We start from the raw sequence: 23,569 nt of genomic DNA, 5'->3' as shown, positions 1-23,569 counted from the left end.
ACAACTGACAACAGGAAAAAAACAGAAAGTGGGGAGACAGAAATAGTATAAAAGAGCCAACAAGAACTTAAAGGACAACAAGACAGCATCGGAACCACCTACTCAAGCAACCTAGAGACCCTCAGGACAGTTCAGTCCCCAGTGCAGAGCAGGAGCGGGCCTGTGAGAGGGGCATGTGGGCCACGCACTCTGGACTCCTGCTGCATCCAGACACTCCAGCTCATACACACTTCACTTGTCTCAGGTGGGTGGGGACACACCACTCCAGATTTGTTATCCGTAACCTTAGCCTTGATGCTTCGTCCCTTAGCCTTGCTTCCCTGGTCAGCTTTCTGAGTTGCAGGGCTCCCTCCTCCCACAGCCTCAAGCACTAATGTTGTCAACATGAAAACAGGAAAGCAAAGAAGCATTTCAGAAGCAAACTCAGCACCCGCCACCTTAATGTGCACAGATTTGCCTCAGCCAGCCTCAGCTTCCCTTTCTCTGTAACCTGAAGCCTCTCGTCCCTCCATCCTGGCCTGGGATCACTCTGCACCTCTAGGAACACATAGATGGCTCTGTCACCTCCTGTTATCTTTAATGCTTCCTCTGCTCCCACAGTCCACCTCTATCTTCCCACTGGAAACTTCTGTTTAGAGCCCTGTAACTCTCTTCCACGACCCGGCTGCCTCAGAAGGAGAACAAACAGTACTTTTCTTTTTTTATTTGGTTCAAACTCAGGAACATCGAATCCAGATGGTCTTTTTTTTTTAAAAAAAAAAAAAAGAAAGAAAGAACATCCATACCCCCTGAATAGGAAATCACCTTCTTCTGACCATCCTTGACCACTCTGGTTGTTCCTGCTTGGTTCTATTTCTTATGCTTGGGTAATCCGTCCATTCTGAGTTCTCCACTGCACAAGGAACTGCACAGTTTCCGCTCTCACCCACTGTCAGGTGAGACCAGGCCTGCCCCTTGTGTCCAGCCAGAGTCTCTCAACTGTCTGCTCGGGCTCTCCCTAACTTCCGCCCTATGCTCATTCTACCCATGTCTGCCTTATTTGCTATCCCCCAAGTTCCCAGGGCAGTGAGATACCCCTCCTAAAATGTAAACCAGACCCATCCCCATGAAGCTTAAATGGACTCATACTGTCTGTCCATGGCTCCCTGACAGGTCTTTATGACCTGTTGTCACTAGCTGGAGTCATTCTTTGACCCAGACTTCTCACGTGTGAGGGCCAATTAAATTTCTTCGGTTGTCCAAACTCCCACAAGCACACTTTGACTATGTCACCATCTTATGTGGTCTCACCTGGAGTGCCCCTGAGGTGTCCTCTAAAAGAGCAGTTGAAAGCTGGAGTGCACTGGGGGAGTTCACACATTAAAGTTAAACTTGGAAAGTATTAACAATTCCCAACAGATCAGTGAAAACAAGTCTTTCATACATCTCAAATACAAAGGTGTAGAAAAATTATAAAACAAAAAGCATAAATTTAAAGTCATTTTAGTGTTTATTGGGAGATAAAAGTATTCTAAAAATAAACTAAACCCTATATGAAGCTATAATAAAACTAAAAAGTAAAAATGAAAAACACATTTCTTTCTTGTACTACTAAAACCTGACATATATTTGTACATATCCCCCCTTTTCCCCCCCCCGGCACACACACACACACACACACACACACACACACACACGTTACTTCAGAGTTGAGCCCAAGGTAAGGAGATAAACTTTGGTCAGTTAAATGCACACACTTTTTCCTCAGACTCTATCTCCCAAAACACCCCTCTCTGGTCTGATAGGCTGGAGAGATCTCTTCATATAGACATAATTTCACAAAACAAAACAAGGAATTCTAGCTATTATTTCCATAGCAGCATCAGAGCCTGGAGAGGCTGTCTGGCTCCCCCAGGTCATGTTTACTCTATCTGGATCAGACTCTGCAAGTTCACTGTACAGTACGGTAGGGTCAGGTTAGTGAAGTCCCTCTCTTTGCTTACAGATCTATGGGGACAGAAGTAAACCTTTCCTGAGTATGACACACATTCACACAGTATAAAATCCTAACGTGATGTACTGTCCCCAGGAGAGAAGAGCTTAGTTCACCAGGCCACCATACAAAGAATTTTAGAGTTTGATCTTAAGACAAATGTGTCAGATTTTACACGGACACACCTGCCTCTGTCCTTCCATCTCAGCATCCCTGCCTCTGCTCGAGAATGAAAATAATTAAAATTTCGTCCCTTCTGTATCAGCCATCTTCCTCCATCTTGGCTAGAACAATAGGGAGCTTTCCCAGTCAGACTCCCAGTGGGCTCTGCCTTTCTTCTGGGCTGGAAAAATGGAAGGGAAAGGGAAGCCATCGAGGACACCGAGCAGGGAGTTCAGGTAAAGAACATGCTGGAAGACGAGAGGGGGGATGACTGGAAATGCTGCTGGAGATGGCTCCGTGGGTGGCACAGCGTCAGCAAGTGCTGTAACAGTGTACAGGCAGCAGTGACTGCAGCAGCCCAGCATGTGGATCCTTAGACTACAGGGATGCAACGCACCAAAGCGAAGCTCTCCGCCAAGCACTCACATCAACCATGAGAGTAAGGTATCTCTCTCCTTTTAGAGATTTCAGGACAGTCACTGCACCAAATCAAGCATATCCACTAATGATATCAAAGCTCACTCTCTAAAATTCTATAAATTAAAAATAGCTACACAAAATTTGGTGGCCAGAGAGATGTGCTATTTACTTAAATCACATGTTCTGCCTTACTCACTGATATGAAAATGTTTTCTATGTTGACAGGAGACATATTAGTGTCATCCCATAATGCTGATTCCTCCCAATCTTCACAGTGAACATTCTAACAGATATATCTGTTTGTGTATGTATGTGGTGTATGTACATTTGTGGAGGTATGCTCACATGTATGTGTGGAGGCTCAAGGTCAATCCTGGCTCTAAGATTGTTCAACATCTGGCATACTGAGGCAGGGTTTGTTGTACCAAGAGCTGGCTGCTTGGCTTGTCTAGCTAGTCAGCCTGCTCTGCAGATCTGCTGGCTCCACGTCTCTGGACTGGGATCACAAGGCCCACCACGTCTACTGATGCTTTACATGGTCTCTGGGGAGCCAAACTTAACAATAGACACATCGGTTACAGAGTCATGCCCAGAGCCCCTAACATTTTCTTATGGATTATGAAATATAACAAAATGATACACACAATACTCAGGAATTCAACTGATTCTGGGACATTCCATATAAAATGGATTTATTTAAGGTCAATAAATTCACAATTATGAGTATTTGACATTAGTAAAGAGAAAAGTGAATGGTTGAGAGTTCCAGTAACTGTGTCAAATACAGTCACTTCATCTTTTATAAGCTACTGGACATACATGTGCAGTCACAAAAGCCACACGAGGCACTTTAACTGTAAAGGAGAAAAGGAAGGTTGACCCTCAAGGGTCCTAGCCCTCAAGCAGCCATCAGGACTGCTCGTACTGGCTTCTGTGTTGTTGTCTGGGTGTCAGCACTTCTTATGGACAGTGGACTTTAGACTGAATAAAATTAGGAACAGGTAAGATACATCTTAACTTTCACCCAATAATTTATAAAACTATAATTTGTGGCTTTAATATTTACATATAACCATCAACTCAAAGTTTTAAATAGGGAAAATAAAAAGTAAAACCACAAGTTATGACAAACTAAATAAAATAGCTACCTTCTATCTAACACAACTGCAAACAACTCCTGAGATTTAAAAACCAACAATACAATGAAACCCTTTGTAGAGGGCTTCCTCACACTGGGAGCAGAAGTGTGGATTGACAGCAAACACTTCAGGAACCAGCATGGCAACACATGTCAAAGCCACAAAAATAGTAACTCAACTCTTAAGAGTTACCCCCAAACTGACTCCACAGAAAAAGAGCTGAAACTCCCCCATTTCCTTAGAAAAGACAGTAAGTGACATGGTGGGGGGAGAGCTGTGAGTGTTCCTACTAGGAGACAAGGGCTCAGGCCACCATACAAGCCCGAATTGCACTCACCTCACCCTTTCTCACACTCCACACTTAGTATCTCATTAAACAGAGTGCCTGGTGGGCTCCTAGCTAGGCTACTGTCAGGACAGCTTACCCCTATCCACTCTAACTTTTAGTATTCTCATTCACCAGAGAATCTGAATGAAACTCGGAAGGCGCCTGAGCAAAGCATGGGTTTCCTGAAGCCGTTCACTCCTGTTCTATCCGTTCCTGTGTTTTCTATTCTTTCAATGATATTAATGTTGGAGAAGACAATGGTAGAAGAACTGACTACTGTAAACAACGGCAACAGAAATGAGGTAGAAAACAGCTGCTTTTAAAATAAAAATTCAGTTGGCAGGATAGGAGGTTTTAAAAAGCCATCTGTTTAAAGAAACTTCTGGAGAAGCATGCCACATAGAATCCCTGTCTCATCCCCAAAGAGCGTATCTAATTGTAAGGGTTGACCTTCCACAGAAACCCGTACCTCAGCTGAAAGGGCAGGGAACCAATGGGGACATGTGTGCAGGGCTGGCCACATGCCAGGGTTCTGTCCCAAAGACCGCACTGAGGCTGTGATTTCTGTCATGAAAGAGTGAACACCACAGCTATAAAGTACTCAGCCCTCGGAGGCTCCAAGTCATCTCAACAGGCAACTCTTGAAGATGGGGCAGCAGGCATGGTGGGCTACGCCATAATCCTGGGGACATGGGGCTACAGAATTACTAGTTGGGTTAGATAATGAAACCCTGACTGGAAAGAGAAGGGAAGGGGAAGGAGGGAGGGAGGGAGGGAGGGAGGGAGGGAGGGAGGCTTGAGAGGTGGAAAAAAAGCTGAATCAAGGTTTGCCACTTAAAACATTTTCAAGGAGTGGAGAGAAATCTTACAGGAAGGAGTGCTTGTCTAGGAATGTCAAGTCTTTGGGTTCAATCCCTAGAACTGCAAAAATCAATCCATTAATCAACCAAACAAACAACCGAAAGCAAATAGCATTTGCTTAAGCACATCCCAACAGTCTCCTTACCTGCCAACAAAAAAACAAATTTTATTATTAAGTTATGTTAACTTTAATAAACTCCATCAAATTGATAACAGTAAAAATGTAAAACTATCTCAATAAAGGGGAAATGAGTTACAGAATTATGAGGTTTTTATTGGCAAATGTCTAATATTATCTTTCAAAAACTATATTCCACTACATGTTAAACAAAAAGTTCAAAGTAGCTAAGGCAATGCTAGAATTCAGCCTTAGCAAATCCATCCACATGCCTATGTGAGTTCACAATAGTGAAAATCAGACACAGTGAGGGGTTCCTGTTCATACAGAGGTCAATTGGTGGTTGGTTCATTCTCACAAACCCACAATAACCACACAGCTACTTGTGGTCTCATTTCCTGAAGAGAGAAGAAATGGAATGTCACTCATTACTGGGTGTCTGCAGAATAATAGCACAAAGCCAAATACACAGGGGCCTCTCAGTCATCATACCCAGTGCTACATAGAATACCCAACTCCCTCATCTCAAAATACACATTGGGATCAAACATTCACTTATAAGACATTCTCTAAGCAGTCTAACTTGTGGTCCTGGTTGCTGAGGTGTGTTTCGATTGTTGTGGCAAAATAGAACCATAGTGTCCTAATGAAACAAGGACACCTTGGTGACTGAATGAGTTCTGAGAGGGCCTGAGCCTCGGAAGATGGCAAGGCTTGGAGGACAGGCAGGGCTCCTTCCTGGACAGGACAAGATGAAAGGCTAACAGTGTTCAAGGGGACAGGGAAGCAAACAGTGTTGTATGCACTATGGAGGGAGGAGGGAGGAGGGAGGAGGGAAGAGGGAGGAGGTGCTTCCGAGGTACAAGTCAGGCCTTCTCCTGCGTCCCCTGCTCTCTGCCCTTTCACCCGACAGTGACAACTTTCCAAGTGCTAGCTCTGAGTTAGGGAAGGCCACGCTGGAGCAAGAGCCCCCTCAGAGCTGTGGGGAAGAACTCAGGTCACACTTGAACCTTGTGTCGCAAACAGGATCAGACAACCAGAAAACCCACAAAGAACAAAACAGAAGAAAAGTAGAATACGCAACTCCAGAGACAGATAACTTGAAGAAAGCTCAGAAAAAAAAAAATCTAAAAATAATACCACTAAAGTGGGGAGAAGAAGAGCAAACACCAGACAGTGATGAGGGAACACTGTCAGGAGTCAGGAGAAACCCAGGAAAACAGAACTACAACTGCCCAAAAGACAAACAGTGAAAGGGCTGTTTAAGTAGAACTGCCACACCGCTCTAAGCTCAGAACACAGAACCGAGGAACCGAGCACCATTCAAACAGCTCCACAGAGAAAGCTGGGCACAGTGGCCTGAGCCTGCAACTCCTGCTGTGGGGACCAAGACAGGAGAGTCACTGGGACTTGCTGGCCAGCCTGTCCAGCCAACGGTGAGTATCAGGTTTAGTAGGAGGCCTTGTCATAAAGGTAATGGAGCAGAACGCTTGAAGTCTTCCTCTGACCTCTGCATAAGCATCCATAGCTACATAATTTGTGCCCATGTGCACATACCACACATTCACCACACATCTTCAATAAAATAAAATTTAAAAATGCAAATCAACCCAAATGAAGTTCCAGAAAAAAGAGGCAAAGGGATTAAAGATTACAAGTTTTAATCATAAATATCAACATTTAAAGGTTTCCCATTTATCATAATAACAATAACTAGATTCTATAGCTAGCAAGAGGGCAGAAGTCTACTCTGTGTGCCTCTACCCTGCTCCCGACCCACTCATGCCACAGAGACACCGTCTGGTGGAGCAGTGACCCCTTTCCCAGTCATGGCCTTCATCCTGTCTGTGTTAAGGGAGCCCCTCAGAGCTGCATGGGAAGAACTCACAAAATAGGTACTAAAGACTATCTGAACTGAGTATGTACACAAATGAACACATGGTTATTTCTATATTTAAAACCAGTACGAAAGTGTTAACAGTAGTCCTGGGACTAGGAAGTACACTTTAGTGTCTGTATTGCCATACTATTTCCTGTAACAAGCTAACTTATCTATGCTTGGGGACGGGGGAGGTGTTTTTGTTTTTGAGGCAGGGTCTCTCTATGCAGCCCTGGCTGCCATGAAACTCATTATGTAAACAGGCCAGCCTGGAATTAGAGCCTGCCACTGCCTCTAAATGCTGAATTAAAGGTGTGCACCTCCATAACCAGCTCTGTTTATGCTTTTGTCTGAATCTTTTTGTTTCAAGTTGGCTCTCTTCCTGGCTAGAATGAAGGCTCGGCATGCCTCTATATGCAGCAGCCACTGATACACAACACTGAGTGCCCTGTAAGAAGAACTTGCAGTTGGTTCAGTTACCTGAGTCTCTGGCCCTGGGGTCGGTCTGTGGTAGTCAGGCAGCGAGCCACACATACTCTGCCAGTCCTTGGCTGGTAAGGGTCTAATCATGGAAGATAGCGGGGCAGGAAGTAACATGGCTAGGCATTTGCTGCCTTGATGGGAACTTATCTGTTGTTCATCTTTCTCCATCACACTGGACAAAACATTTGTTAATGTGACCCTGTTTGAGGTTTTCCTTGTCTAATTCTGTCTCCCCTCCCCTGTTCTCTAATGCTGCAAGGTTGCTCCTCACGCTCTGCTTCCTTTCCATCTATACTCCACAGGTGCCTATCAGACAACCTGGCTAGTTAAATGAAAGACAGTCCCTGGCAAAGACTGGCTTCTGAACAGGGAAGACTGCATATGGCTAAACAGACTTAAAAAGTCTACTGCTAGGATTCCAGTGAGAGACAAGGAGGACCTGCAGCTATGTATGGATTGGTAATGGGGCATAAAGAACTGTAGCTACAATCTGATGGCCTTCCAAAATGATGGAAGACTGAGAAGAATGAAGTCAGAGGATCTTGTAACAATCGACTTGCAACAATGGTAGTATTTTCATAAGGAGAGCAATACCAAAAAAACCTTAAGTCCTAACTTCTGCAGAGCGTCAGAGAGGATGACTCAAAGTCATCCCTGTGCAGTCAGAAAACAGATGCTGAGACTTGTAGAAAGACCTGAGAAAGCCTGAAAACAGGTAAATAAATGATACGAATAATCAATGCAGCTGACTATAACTTCTGGAAAGACCTTTTTTGGGCTCCTGATAACTAAAAGCCACACTAACAAGGCAGACTAGAAAAACAAGTTGAACAAAGAAGCAGATGTGTGTGATACTGAAGGTGGAATAGCTGAATATTAAATTTAGCTGTAGGTCTTGAGATAGTAAGTTACATATATTAAACAAAATATGCACACAAATATACCTGCCATCAAAAAGTGGACATCTGATAAACAGCCAGAAAATAACTTTATGGCCTCAAATTCTAAGATAAACTTCTTAGATGGAACTTTCTCTATAGGAATGGACCTATGCTCTCACGTCACAGTTAACTGCCAGACAAACTGTCTTGTAGGAGTGGAGCTAAAGGATGGCTTTGAATAAGGTCCATGTGAGACTTTTGATGCCCATCTTGATCTAATAGCATATGGAAGAGAGTGTGTGCCCTTTCAGCACCCCATAACCTCTGATCTGTGATGGCTTGGGTACCTCAAGAGCCCAAATGCTCTGTGGGCACAAAAGAGGTGATAGATAACAAAGAGGTTGGGTAATCACTGCCAAGGAAGGAGCTGATGCTTGTTTCCAAAGACACAATGTTAACACTTTATTTATTTTGCAGGTGGCTTGGAAGTCTTGCTCAGATATAAAGATGGCAGACAGCAGGGTACAGAGCACCTGTCTGTATTGCCAGCTACTTAGAAGGCTGAAGCAAGAGTCATTTGGACCCAAGAGTTCCAGGCTAGCTTGCCAGCACAGTGAAGGACCGACTACCTCGTGTAAAAAGGTCAGCTAAACACTTACCGAAATCAACCTCTCAACAAATTGACGCTCAGTATTTCTGTGAGGGAACACACATTCCCACACCTACTTTCAAATAAGCTGGCCAATTGGCATAAACCTAATAAAAATGACTTGCAGTACATATGGAAGGTGAGTTAATTGTCACATGTAAGAGCACAGCATGCTTGGGAACAGTCTTGTTGACTGTACCTGAAGATGAAACGATGTATCTCGAAAATTAAACACAGACCAAGCACCCAGGAAGAACCCTAACACACAGGCATCCCATAGTACTGTTCTCGACAACGTAAGCACGTAAGCAGACTTAGGAACACATGCGGCTGGGTTTGCTCCTTGGGCTCTCCTTTCTTTCTGATCCAAGGCCCAGCCAACTCTGTAAGGTCTACGCTCTCCAGGCTGCCTGCTCCTGCCTAAACAGACAAGTCTCGGACTTTAAATGCTCAACTAGGGACTAAACCATACGCGGGATTCTAGGACACATGGCCCCTGCCTTCCTTCACTCACCATCAAGTCTCCTCACTGTGTGCTGTTAGAAAAAGAAGGCAAGAACAGTAAGACCACACTGGCTGAGAGTTACCAGATTTACTAGATAGTAGTTTCTCATCAGCTGGCTTACAGTAGCAGTTTGTCTTGGATAATGAGCAACAGGGAACACACTGTAGGGCCACATAACACAGGGAACAGCTGGGAAAGAGTCTGCCTGACAAGCCATGCTGGCTACAGGCAACCATGGAGTTAGTTTCTCCAGGTTAATATTTGCCATCTATAAATCTCCTTGTCCTTTGATTGTGGTGACCAAAGAAAGACTGAACACAAAACTTCAAACATTTTCAAAGGAAAAAAGAACATATAGTACTATCATTTACACTGCCCACAATGCCAGTTTCCTAAAAGCATCAAGTGAGGAGAGCCCATAAAGCATAAAGTAGAAACACAGTAAATATCAACTACATCACTACTGCCACTTCACGCTGGGTAAAAAGCCCAACAAGAGCAGACAGGGAAGGCAATAGAAGGAAGAATATGGATGCTGCTTATCCGACGTTGTGGAAAGCCTTTTGGGGTACTGCTTGGCAGGAGTCTGACATTGACCAAGGACAAGGAAACAGGCTTCAGGCAGGAACCTGACATTGGAAGTAAGGTAAAGCAGGAATTTTAGTCTTAGGGTGGTGTAATGGTTTGTATATTCTTGGACCAGGGAGTGGCACCATCTGGAGGTGTGGCCTGGTTGGAATAGGTGTGACCTGGTTGGAGTAGGTGTGTCACTGTGGGTGTGGGCTTAAGACTCTCACCCCAGTTGCCTGGAAGTCAGTCTTCCAGTAGCAGCCTTTGGATGAAGACGTAGAACTCTCAGCTCCTCCTGCACCATGCCTGCCTGGATACTGCCATGCTCTTGCCTTGATGATAATGGACTGAACCTCTGAACCTGTAAGCCAGCCCCAATTAAATGTTGTTTTTATAAGACTTGCTGCTTGTGGACGTTGTACATCGTGGTGCGGAGCCTAGTGCGCACCACGATGTACAACGTCCACAAGCAGTGAGAGGGTTGGAGTAGGTGTGTCACTGTGGGTGTGGGCTTAAGACTCTCACCCCAGTTGCCTGGAAGTCAGTCTTCCAGTAGCAGCCTTTGGATGAAGACGTAGAACTCTCAGCTCCTCCTGCACCATGCCTGCCTGGATACTGCCATGCTCTTGCCTTGATGATAATGGACTGAACCTCTGAACCTGTAAGCCAGCCCCAATTAAATGTTGTTTTTATAAGACTTGCCTTGGTCATGGTGTCTGTTCACAGCAGTAAAACCCTGACTAATACAGGTGGAATGGAAGAACTAGGCTTCAGGCAAGATTTGGGGCTTGGACAAGGAAGTCAGCTCAAGTTATCTTGGTCATTATGACAAACCCTTTTAAACAACTGTCATGGCAGCACAGCACGTACAATTCCATGCTGCTTTGTTAGTTCCTTATTGTACTGCTTGCCCAAAATACTTGCATGTAATTAAAATGGTATAAAAAGTGAATTGGAAAATAAAAATTTGCCTTCAGTCTCAGAATTGACTGGGGCCACGCTGCAGCATTGTCTAATTGTCTTCCTTTTTAATCCGCACTCCTGCGCTGGAGAACCTGTTGACTGAATGAGCGGGCTTGGTCACAAGGTAAAGGGATGGTTCCTCTCTTTGTCCAGCATTTAACCAGTAAAACCCAGCTTTTCTGTTGGAATCAAGTGGTCTCTAAAGTTTACATCTACAGGATAATAATGTTCATAAAAAAAGTAATATCAAAGTGATTACAACTTAATCAGCTGAACATGATTAAGTATAACACAGAATATTGATTGAAGGCTGTGCTTCAGTAAAGGTAATAATAATAATATTTATCATATAAGAGTTATTATTATTATTATTATTATTATTATTATTATTATTATTGAGACAGGCACAGTGGAGTCAGGGGCACATAGCTGAGTGGAATGAGGATTCAAAGGGGCTGAGGTAACAGCACATAGCCTTGTGCGAGGCACAACTCCTCTTCACTGCACTGAGGGAAGAGGTAAAGGCAGGCACAGAACTCACTGAGCCAAAGCCACATGTAAAAATTTACAAAACAGAATTGTTTTTTAATTATATTTTATACCGTCACATTAATTTTACATACACAGCCATGCTTTGAGGGATTTAATTTCTGCTTCATGATATTATTCAGTCATTTGTAGGACATTATTCATATATAACAAACGACTAGAACATTTCAAGGTGTGCCGCCCAAATGGTGTCCTCAGAGCAGGCACTTTTCCATGACTTTTCCTGAACTGACCTTGTGGATTGACCACTTGTCAGTGGTCCCAGCACCAGACTGGCAGAAGCCACTGGGACAAGCTGGGCATCACTCTGCTATCCATGCTTTCTGCTCCCACCAACTGGACTTCATGCTGAACCAGAATTCACTGCATTCAGCAGCCTCAGAAGTCAACTGACTTATTTCACTGTGAAGCTAACTAAACGAGCAGAAAAACTGACGGCTTTAGAAAGACCAGAAGGTTACTATGAAGAAAGCTGTGGGTTAGACGCGACAGCTAGGAAATCAGACAAAAATCACCAACCAGACTCACTCAGTGCCAGGGATGCCCCTAGTGTACGCCAGGGACACCAAGCAGCACTGGAAGCAGAGCCACTGACAGGAAAGTCCTTGGACCCACAGCAGCAATGTCTACTCATGTTTTAAATACCTCAGATAGGAATACTTTTAACAATTCCCTGCTTTAACCAGTATTTCCAACTAGGCAATGGCATGTACACAAGCTGTAACATACCAACAGCTGTACTGGGAGCTTCTGAATTTATGAGGTGCTATGAATCAGGAAGTCAGTTTGTGTTGGAGTCCAGGTATTCAACTTTTCATTCCATACCTTTGAAAGATAAAAATACCTAAAAGGAAGCTCTCCTTCCCTATCATCTTGCATAGCAGGCATGAGGGAACAGTGATAGAGAACAAAGGAGCGTCACCACAGCCTATCACCACAGTCCAGAACTTTCCTTTGGAAAATATGATTAGTACCACATTACCTCCCTCCTGGGCATTAAGAGTTAGAAACAACAAACTATCACTTCAAAGGCTTAGCATAGTGCCTGGTCCATAGATGCTAGAAACTGTTCATGACGAATATTTATTACAGTGCACACTGAGAGAAAAATACTAGTGCACAAATAAGATAATGTCTGTTCCCCTTGTATGCTAGACTCAAAGTTGGTGGCAATGGCAGGTGGAACAAGATGGCTTCTCAGAGACTTGCGAACACCTCAAGAATGCATGGAAAACTTCTGAAGCAATACAGAGCAAGGGTTCTCAGTCAGAGACAATTTATCACCAAAGAAACATCTGGCAGTATCAGATATATTTTAATCTGTGTTCACTGGTGTGAAGGGCCAGGGAGAAAACTCAGTGGCCTCTAGGATGTGGAAGGCACGGATGCTAATCTTACAGGGCATGGGAGTGTCCATCTTTACAAAGAACCATCAGTCCCTAAATACAAAGTTGGTGAGTTTAAGGAACCTCTGCTCTCATATGCAAGAGAAAGATCATTTCTAAAATCTGACCTCCAGAAAATCACTTTAAAAATGAAACTCAGATTTCCAGTCTATTGATTTCAGAAGCCATGCTGTAGACACTTGAGAATAAGAGAGAAGAGTGTTTGTTGATAAGACATAATTCTTTTACCAGTGAACCTTCAATGGGGTCTATCCCTCAATAATCTTACAAACATTAAGATTCAAGAGTGAGTAATCTCATAAAGCCAGCAGGAGACTAAATCTAAGCAATGTCTCAGAACGGCAAGAGTAGTGTAGTGTAATCCCAACCTCACTGGAGAAGATACAAAGCTAAGAAGCTTCCCAGCAGAGCCCGTCGCCTGGCTGCAGAGACTGCTGGTCTACCCCAGGAGCCAGTGTAGATCATCATGCTGCTAGTTGGGTGCCTACAGGATAGATGCAGTCCTCAATTTTAATGCCGTTCAAAAAACACTAGAAAATTGATAAGGCGTTTGATAATTGATTTTCTTTAAATTACAAAATAAGATGATACCACCTTAGACTGCCCCCCCCCTCACTTTAGCCTACCATCTCCAAGAAAGGCTAGAAAAGAGGTCACAATACATTAAGTGTTCAAGGCATTCCTCCACTTTAGTGCCTTTTCTACTCAAACTGAGGGCCTACACTCAAGTCTTGCCTGAGACTCACTGGCTCTGAGATTTTCATCAAATAATGAAATGTGTTTTTACCAGAGGTTCTGTGAAAGGGACAGAAATATATTATAACTTTGATAAATAGACTCAGAAGGCAAAGAAAGGTGCTAAAAAGTAGAGGACAGCATTGAAATTGTGTTGTAATTTTAAAAAGCTGTGTCTATCAGATTTCAACTTTACATATTTGTCCCTAAAGATGATAGAGCAAGTCAACAGAGCAAGAGTTTAATTTCACTCACTAATCAAATAGGTTTTAACTTTAAAAAGAAACACTAATATTTAATTTTAAGAGATTTCAATACCTAAAAGGGGAAAAGAACATCCCCAAAATACATAGAAATGAATCACAACAGAGAGCCTACAGAAACACTTTATCCATGAAAGACAAAGATTCACAGGCATCTCAGGTCACTGCTAAAACACTCAGTATACACAGTCATTTTTTCCCATGAGTAGAGCAAATTAAAAAAAATAAAATAAAACTAAGCCTCCACTCACCCTTCTGGTAGAAGAACTTCCTGTAATAGTATGCGCCGAGATCCACGTGTTCCACAGTGTACCTTTTCACTCTCTCCAGATGCAGCATCAAGCTTTCCTTGGGCACTTCGAGAACTGCCACGCCCGCGTTGGTGCAGTGAGAGCTGAGGGCAGACTCAAAGGATGTGCTCTCACACCCACTAAATGAGCCAGAATTCGACTTGGACAGGCTGATCTTCCTCTCACCTTCTCCCCCAATCTCATTCCGAAAATACGGACAGCTCATGACGAGCTCATTGCTCTTGTCATCTCCTTGGTCCATACCAAGGCTTCCTTTGGAGTTGAGGTCCTCTGTGCTGCCCATGGGAGAGCTGAAGCTGGCTGAGTGAGACAGAGGTCCTGAGACCAAGGATGCCACCGCAGCTGCCGAAGCTCCTGTCGTGGTGTTTCTCCTCTTAATCACATTATGTCTGTTCATAATGGCTTCATTCAAGTCAAACAATATGCTCTGGACATCATAGTGGGCAAAGCACTTTGGACACGTCCAGGGCCTCACAGACTCTTCTGATCTGCTGTCTTCAAGGTCTGATGATTTCCCGAGTTCTTCACCTTTGGCATTGCGTAATTTACGAAAAATGGACGAGTCTCCAGTCTCAGACTTAGAGCGTCGCTTGAGTGGTTTCTCCCTTTCCTTGAAAAGTCTGAGGTTCTCTCTCTGCGAGATGGGTCCATCGATCACATCCAAGGAGAAACCAGAACCCTTGCCCCCACCAGGGATGAGGAAGTCACTGAGTTTGGTTGGAGTTGGACCTCGGTCAGATCTGTCATCTTTATAGCCCTTTAACAAATCGAAGAAGCTGTCTCCGGATGTTCCCTGCTTGTCGATTGAAGATGTGCTGCCATATTCCCTGTGTAATGATGGCCCCGACTTGTAGGTTGGGGAGATACATTCATCGAAGCTATCCACATCAAGCTCACTTATGGTGATATCGCTGTTGCTGCGCTGCCGAATTCTGCGAAGGGCTTTCCTGGGGGAACTGGGGTAGGCTTCAGGCATAAGGAATCTGGAGTCCATGCTCTCCGCTGGCCCTGTCTTGTTCTTCAGGGTGTTCTGTATGCTCTTCAGCATGGCTGAGTCATTGGAATTGAGGCTAACAGAACTGCCCTGACTCACAGGACTGCCTTTGGAGGACAGGCTCTCAAGGCAACTTGAGGTTTCTATTTCCTGGCTTGAACGGCTGGATTCTTTTACATTTTCCTTTCTTGGAGGCCAATCTGCTATTCTTGCCCTAACCCCCATCTTGGGGACCCCGGGGGTTGAGGTGATATGGTGAGGCCCTTCACTCCGAGGGGGCCCCACTGCAGCCATGACTGATGATCCTAGGCTGCCATTCTGAGAGCGGAAGCGACGCATGTAGAAGTCATCAGTGTGAACTTTGGGGGCGCCATCTGCGCTGACAACAGAGGCTCTGTCAGCAGTGACAGGCCTTTCCGTCTGCGACCGCTTCAAACTGGTCATGATGTAAAACGTGATCACTTAAATCCCTGCAGAAAGGATCACCATGTTTGCATTTTAAATGTGCACTTCTGCTTTAGAGAATGGCTTCCAGAAAACACAGCAGTAGTGTTGAGATCTTAAGCCTTTTCATTTAAAAGGTTAAATGATGCCTGTTTTCAGACGACTGAAAACCCAAATCTTCCAAACATTGTAATCCACAACAGTTCCTGTGCTTCACTCTAACAGAAGGCTTCCTTCAGAAAAGACTGAACAGAACTTGCATCGCTGGGGCTCTGTGGTCATCATAATCCCATGTTCCCCCTAAAGAGAGGACAACCTGAAGTTAGCACTTGACAAATATACCTAAAATAGATATGCAGCAGTCAAAATCAGGTACATGAAAAGGAGGCTCAATACTGAATTGTGGCATACGGATCTAAAATCCACATTTTAATAAGGCAGATATAAAAGGAAAAATAAAAAAGTTAATAAAACCCATCAATTAACATTGAAAGAGGGGCTATGAATACTTCTGTTTAGTTGAATTGTTTCCTAAGCTGGGAGGAAAATACAGACTTCTGCACCCAGGACCTCTAATAATGGAGACATCAAGGCACTGTGCTGACCAGAAGTTTGACCAACCTAATCAGATAATTAGAGCGATGTAGGGGGGGCATTCTGAGAACACTAAAAACTGAACAAGACTTTACTACAACACTCACTTTTTAAAACCTTTCATTTTTCAAACTGATACTTATTTCCCTACAAAAGCTTGTCATAGTCGGCAAGAGCAAATACACATTGCACACAGAATGCGCTCTCTCCTGGAGCCCAGTGGTCTTACTTACCACACAGAGAACACTGCAGAGGGAGCCCAGCACTCACGGCCACCTTTCCCAAGCTCGCCTGACTTTCATCTACTCTCAGAGCTGGAAGTCTTTCACTAATTCACAAAATGCCTGCATTGCCTTAAGCAGAGCAGCCTCCTCCACCCCATCAGTTCTAATTTATGAAGACGACCTCAACGACGGCGACAACGACAGAAACGAAATACTGCTCAGGGCAGCTGGCTCCATATCCTCCACCAGATTACAGAAAACGGTTACCATCCTTCCCAGGTGACGGACAGGAAGACGAACTTCCTCATGAGCTAGTCAGGCAGGAGGCAGCAGGCAGCAGGCACTGAGCCTGGACACAGAACCCTGCATGGGTGCGCACATCCTGAGGAGAGAGGCGGAGGATCCCTTTCCAGCATTCCACAAATTACACAAGAGGTGGCCTTTAAATTCTTGCCAGATACATGTTTGGAAAGATGCTGCTGAAGCAGCACGGAGCTGCCAGGGCGGCATTGTCTACGAATCACATTCTGACACTGAGGAGGACCGCACACTGCATGCTGCACTCAACGGTAACAAGCACTTACTTCCACGATAATTAAGCATCTCGCTAGTCGGCTTCCTGCCTCCAAGGCAGCCGGCTTTCATTTCTCCAGCAACACGCAGAATCAGTTTAGGAGACTCGTTGCTATTTAAAGCTGGAACATTTAGGGGTGTTTCAAAAATGCTCCCTGCCTGCAGGATGCAAGGCTCTTGCAGGGTAGGTCTGGTCAGCTGGGCAGATAAACGCCCATCGTTTTCCCTCACACTCCTCTGCCCCTGTTCTGTGAAAAGGACAATGGGTTTGCACTGCTATCTAATTAAATCTGGCTTTTGAGCTTTCTAGATACTTCTACAGTCAGAGCGTTATGATTTCCTTTACATTCCAGAACTTCACATGCTGCTCTTCCAACTGCAAGCCTTTAAACACAACACAGAGCTAACTGTTGCTTACAGCAGCAGCCGGGCAGGGCCAGGACGTGTGGCCACACTGTGGTTAAAGAAGTAGCGCTTATAAAATGGAAGGGCCACTAACCCACTGGACCAATGTGAGCACCTGCCCTGCTTAAATAACAACAAAGAGGAGAACTCAATAAAGTAGCTTTCAAGGAAATAATATACTATATTATATTATATAGGAAATATATATAAGGAAATAATATACTATAAGATGCTTTCAATATTCTCACAGACATAGAGAAACCCAAATAAACCATCTTCCATCCCATTTCTACAACATCCATCCTCGAAATCACCAGTCTTCTCATGACCAAAGCTCATTCTTACATTTCAGTTCCTCAAAGAAAATGATTTACCACAGCCGACCCCTCCCCAACCCTTTGCTTCTGAGGCAGGGTCTTACTCTGTAGTCTTGGCCACCCTTCCACTCCAGGCCCTTCCCCTCAGCTTTCCCCAGGTGCTTAGATTTCAGGCAACCATCACCAAACTCTGCTTGCAAACCTTTTAAAAGGCAGGTGAGGTTATGTTCATTATAGGAATAAACTAAAAGCTAGAACCAAGGCACAGTAAACAGAACCAACGTGCAAATGCCCTATGTCCATCAATATAATCTGCAAATGCCCTATGTCCATCATCAATACAATCTGCAAATGCCCTATGTCCATCATCAATACAATCTGCAAATGCCTTATGCCAATAATCAATAGTTTCTTTTCTAAATCATTTCACTTTCTTACTTTTTAAAGATTACTTGTATGGACACACACACACACACACACACACACACACACACACACACACTGCACGAGTCCCAGGATGCATCAGATTCCTTGTAAGTAGAGTCAGAGAGCTGAGAGCTTCCACATGGGTGCTGAGAACCAAACCCAGGTCCTCTGTAAGAATGAGTGTTCTAACCACTGAGCAAGCTATCTCTCTAGCTCCCCTTGCTATGATTTAATATACTCTTAATATGAAATTTTCTTAGCAATTTAGCCTTACTATGCTAATTCTTTTTATTTCAAAATATAGATGAATACATGGGGAGAGAGGACACAGTCTGACAGCCCAAAGCTAAAGATGTGAACGGAGTTAATGACAATATTCTCTTCAGCTATAATGGTCCAACCCCACCCTTCCTCACTCTTCCTTGCTCCCTCCCACCTTCTTTATTTATTTACAACATCAACTCCCTTTGAGATACAATATAAGTTTTGGCCACTGATGAGCAATATAGAAATAAAGATGCTTATTAAGCTACCAGCTAAAACTCAGGCTGTCTCTCCATGCAGATCAATAACACTGCACCTGTTCCTCACCAGTGGGCCGAGATAGCAAACATGCTGACAATCACTAGTAACAGAAGAAGCAAACCTAACCAGACCTTCCCAGATACAGTCGGATATGGTCAGCCCAACAGAGGTAGATGGGATACGGCAGCAGAGCACTGCAGCTGCGCATGTGGAAAGAGCGGGCATCAGAAAAACCTTTTCTGCTCCTGTTTAATCTCATAGCTCGCCATACCGTGTACTTCCACAGAATCCACTTAGTCAGACTCCTAATCCCATCATCAGTCAGTCTGGAGCTCAGCTCTCCCAGAGGAAAGTCCTCTTGACTTAAACTCTACACAATTACCTCCCTCTGCTGACAACCACCTCTCAGAGGAGCCTGCCTATGTGACTCCCTTGCTAACTTACATGCCATGCTTGCAGGGCACTTGCATGGGCTCTGAGGATCTGAACTCGGAGTCCTCACACGTGTACAGCAAGCACCTTACCCCTTGAGACACCTCCCCAGTTGTCTATTTAGTTCCATTTAAAGCTAGTGAACTTGCCAGACAGTGGTGGCCCATACCTTTAATCCCAGTACTTGAGAGGCACAGGCAGGTGGTTCTCTGAGTTCAAGGCCAGCCTGGTCTACAGAGTGAGTTCAAGGACAGCCGGAGCTACACAGAGAAACCCTGTCTTAAAACAAAACAAAACAAAACAACAACAACCCCAAGCAAACAAACAAACAAATAACAACAACAACAACAACAACAAACCTAGTGAACCTGGTTTACTTTCACACTGCTCGTTGCAAGGCTTGATGAACAGCCAGTGCTTTGGGGTGAGGCTGAGGGCATGGGTACAGCAGAATACAGACATTACTGTGGGAAGCAGGCACCACCATGGCTCAGTGCTGTGGGTAGGCAGTATGCACAGAGACAGGTACACTAGCAATACTATACAATACTATACAGGGTATTTGGCTGCAGTTAACTACCTACCTCTCAGCTATGAGCTCTAAATTTCTGGCCATGACATTTGCTATCGTCCTTCTTTGTAATTTCTAAAATTAATTACTACCAAGCAGAGAAATAAATGAATAGTGAAGAGGGACAGTATAGATCTCAAGGAACTACATAAATAGAACAGCATTACACCTTTCTCTGTGCCCAGGCAGGGCACAAAGGTAAGCCTAGGGGTTCCACAGGAAATGTACAATGGGTGGGGATGGGTACCAGAGACTGCAGCATCCCAGGACGTACTTTACAACTCTCCAATGCTACAACCGAATAGGGATGGTCGAATATGATCCAGTGATCTCCCGGGACAATCTAGGAAGAGTGAGAAACGGACGGTGTGGGGCGGCCCGAGAAAACAGGGTAGGTGTTCAGCAGGAAATTCTTGTCACGGTTTCTTCAACTGTGCTCAGATCTAGTTATTTATCCACAGAGGAGTTCTAGAACCAAGTAAGGCAGGGATACTGTGATCTCTCTTAGGACATCATCATCCATAAACCGTGTTGAAATCTAGAGATTTATAGATTAAAAGTCACTACTGACTATCTAAACCAACAGATTTTTCTTCCTTGCTTTTTTCTTTCTCTTTCTTTCTTTCTTTCTTTCTTTCTTTCTTTCTTTCTTTCTTTCTTTCTTTCTTTCTTTCTTTCTTTCTTTCTTTTTTGCAACAGGATCTCATACAGCCCAGCTTGTCTTAAAAATTACTCTAGGCTGAGGCTATATGATTGAACTCTAGGCTTGAACTCATGATTCTCCTTCCTCTGCCTCCCATGTGTTGGGGTTATAGGTATTATGTCACCACATTTGGTTCTAAGAAGCTTCTTAATTTGATCAGACTCATCATTACATTGTGTGTTCTGTGGAACAAACTGAAGCATAAAGTAGCCCAGTGTCTGTCTGTCTGTCTGTCTGTCTGTCTGCCTCTCGCTTGAAAGTGTGTGTGCAATGCACACACACACACACACACACACACACACACACACACACACACACACACACACAGAGCAAGCTTACCAGAGGATTTATGTTTATCTTTGGATAGATTCTAACAAGACTTTAATTTTTTTATTTTCTAAAATGAGCAAGTGTTACCATCTACAATCAGAACAAAAGTTATTAGAAAAACATAAATTTGTTGCTAAAAACACAGAACGTGATCTAGGAATGTAGGGCAATGAACAGACCTTCAAATAATAATTATAAAACACAGCCCTATGTTAATCCTCCATCATTCAAATCAGTGAACAAGTCAAAACTGAACAGATCAAGTGCTTCCATGAGATGTCCTTGTGCTAAATCTTCCAATTACAATGAACTGGAAGAGGGTTAAGAGAGCCTGGATACTTTAGAAAAGAGATGTTTACAGTATCTGAATAACGGCTACATGGAGATGACTAGCTTAGCTAATCTTTTCCTCACTGACAAATGTTTTCTTTAGATTTCATTTTGACATGAGTCCCTTTACAACCAGTGTCTCCACTTCAACCCCTCCCAAGACTTTAGTGACCCCAGAAATCAGACAAAGCTGGCAAACAAACACAGGTGGCCCCTTCCTTGGGTTGAATCTACTTTCCTACATGCATCTGTCCTTGTCACCACTCTCCTCCTCTAGAGCTTTCAGCTAAATGATGCCACTGGCCTCGAAGAGCAGCTTTCTGGAGAGCAGCACTGGAGAGCACCAGGCACTGGCAGTGCAGGTGGGAGCCTAGGAGACCAGCAGTGTAGTCAAAGGAGATGGCGTGACCTGGCGGACATGCTTTCCCTCCCAGCACCCACTGATTTATACTTAATGAATGCTAATAAGAACTCTCAGAGGAATCAGCCTCAGAGGAAAGCTTCTGCAGGCTGCCAGTTTGTTAGCTATGACCCACCCTCCTGCACAGAAAGGCACATTCCAGCCTCAAATCCCTGCAGCTATCTAGCTGAGGGAAGAGAAAGTGATGTGTAGAAACCAGACAGCTCAAGAAAGGAGCCTCAAAATAGCTTTGTTAAGAGCATGGTGATTTTTTTTGTTTGTTTGTTTGAACATTATATGTTCTGAAGACAATTTAACAAAGTGCACTTGAAAAAGTACACCACAGTTAGCTTGAAGAGTCAAGGGGCAGCAGGAAGAACAGTTTGTTCTAAGCACAGCTCAAATCCAAATCAGCGTGCCTCAAGAATTAACAGCAGCAGCTCTTACAGGGCACTCTAGAACATCACCTAAGGAAGACTCTAAAAGAAAAGCCTCCATATCCTCCATATAGAGGAATCACTCCCTCCCTGTTAGTAGCACTTCCTCAAACAGACTGCAGACAGTCTGATCTATTCAGCACTGCATCTGGATGCCCACACACAAGCTGTGACTAAAGGCTCTATTGGAGGGACTCTGTCATATGCCTCAGTCCTCATAAGCAGCCAGTGAGTTGGAAGATCTCAGACTCCATGAATAGAGAAATCGTTCAGAAGGGAAATACCACACCCAGCAACACAAGGTAAGCGGACTGTGTGTCTGTACCACAGGTGCTGTCTATGAAGTGGGCACACACTCAGCCTATCTGTGCTGGCAGTTAAAGAATGAATAATTAGCTAATACAGAAGAAAAAGGCCTCCCCTCCCTGTACAATCCAGGTCACTTCTGAAGTCTACCCCAGGGCCTGGGTCTACTAGAAATGCATCCAGGAGGAGAATAATAAACAGTGGCAGTGGCTTCTAAACATGCACTGGTGGTCAGTCTGGGGCCCTTCAGAGCATCAACAACTACCAGGTCGATTTCGGCCTAAGGTAGGCCTGAAAGGTAGGGCTACACAGAGGCTCCCTCCACATGGCTTCCTTCACTAGGCTGCAGGAAATGGGTAAAGTGCCATGTCATTAAGAACTACCAGATGACTGGGCTTGAGTTACTAAGGCAACATTCCAAACACAAAACTGTCAATTTCCATGAAGACGACCTTGGTGAGAACCAGATTCCCCACGTGAGGAATCTCAGGGCCAGAAAGTAGAAACCCATAAAGGTTAAAGAGCCAGGCAGAGCCCGCCTAGGAACAGACCTCATGCCTCACTGCTTATTAGAGCTGTCAGGCCAGGTTGCCCTTCCAGAACATACTTTTCTAATAACACTGGAGCCGTGTCATGAGATACCACTGCATTTCTCAAAGAGAGCCTGCAGTGTAGGAGACATGGGGGCCCTGTTGCCTCTATAGTCTGATCCCCAAGCCCTGGTCCTTGCAGTAGCTCCTCCACTCTGGAATCCCATAATTAACTCTACATGTTTGGGTATTTCCTCCCTGGTGAGCAGTATTCTTGAAAACTACGGGTTAGAAATAGAGGGCAGAGGCTCCCGGGTGAAATGCGGAGAGGGCTGGAGTAGTGTGGGCAGTTGCTAGGTTGATACAAGAGAGCACAACTGCAGCCCTGAGTTCAGGAGTAACGACCATACAGCTCACAGGGGCTTCAGTGTCAGCTCTCCGCTTCACCAATGTCGCGTCACTGGGAAAGGAAGGTTGACATCCGCCATCTCCCCATGGCCCTCTCGTCATCAAAGAACATGGAAACAGACACAAGTGAATAAATCCTTTAAAAAGCTGTGAATGATCTACTTAAAACTGGCTGACACTGTCCCAGTGAAACACCTACTAATGCATAGCAAGTTCAGCAATCCAAACTTCTGAAAAGTCCCCTGGGACAGCGTCATGGGTCAGTGACAAGGAATGGGTTAATCCAGCACAGAAATGGGAGGGAAATTCAAATCAATGACTGGCAAATAGTTGTGTCCTTTTATCCTCAAATACAAAAGTCACATCTTTGTTGTCCTGACTTTTCAAGTTTGTTTGTTTCTTTGAAATCAACCAATTATGTTTCTT

General features: G+C 44.3%; 1 protein-coding gene across 13 annotated transcripts in view; it reads right to left on the bottom strand.

Annotated features, from left to right (window-relative positions):
• The window catches only part of Sipa1l1 (signal induced proliferation associated 1 like 1), a 281,885-nt gene that overhangs the window by 96,642 nt on the left and 161,674 nt on the right, over window positions 1–23,569 (bottom strand). For 11 of the 13 annotated variants that reach the window (XM_021202716.2, XM_029540740.1, XM_029540742.1 and 8 more), the window contains one exon: window positions 14,135–15,932. In XM_021202716.2, coding sequence (XP_021058375.1) covers window positions 14,135–15,632 — 1,498 coding nt within the window. In that variant the 5' untranslated portion in view covers window positions 15,633–15,932. The other 2 variants (XM_029540748.1, XM_021202714.2) reach the window with 2 other exon arrangements.

Source organism: Mus pahari, chromosome 7 (genome assembly GCF_900095145.1).
Source record: "Mus pahari chromosome 7, PAHARI_EIJ_v1.1, whole genome shotgun sequence".
NCBI classification, from domain to species: domain Eukaryota; kingdom Metazoa; phylum Chordata; class Mammalia; order Rodentia; family Muridae; genus Mus; species Mus pahari.
The sequence above is the reverse complement of the archived record's forward strand: the minus strand, read 5'-3'. Positions and strand labels throughout refer to the sequence as shown.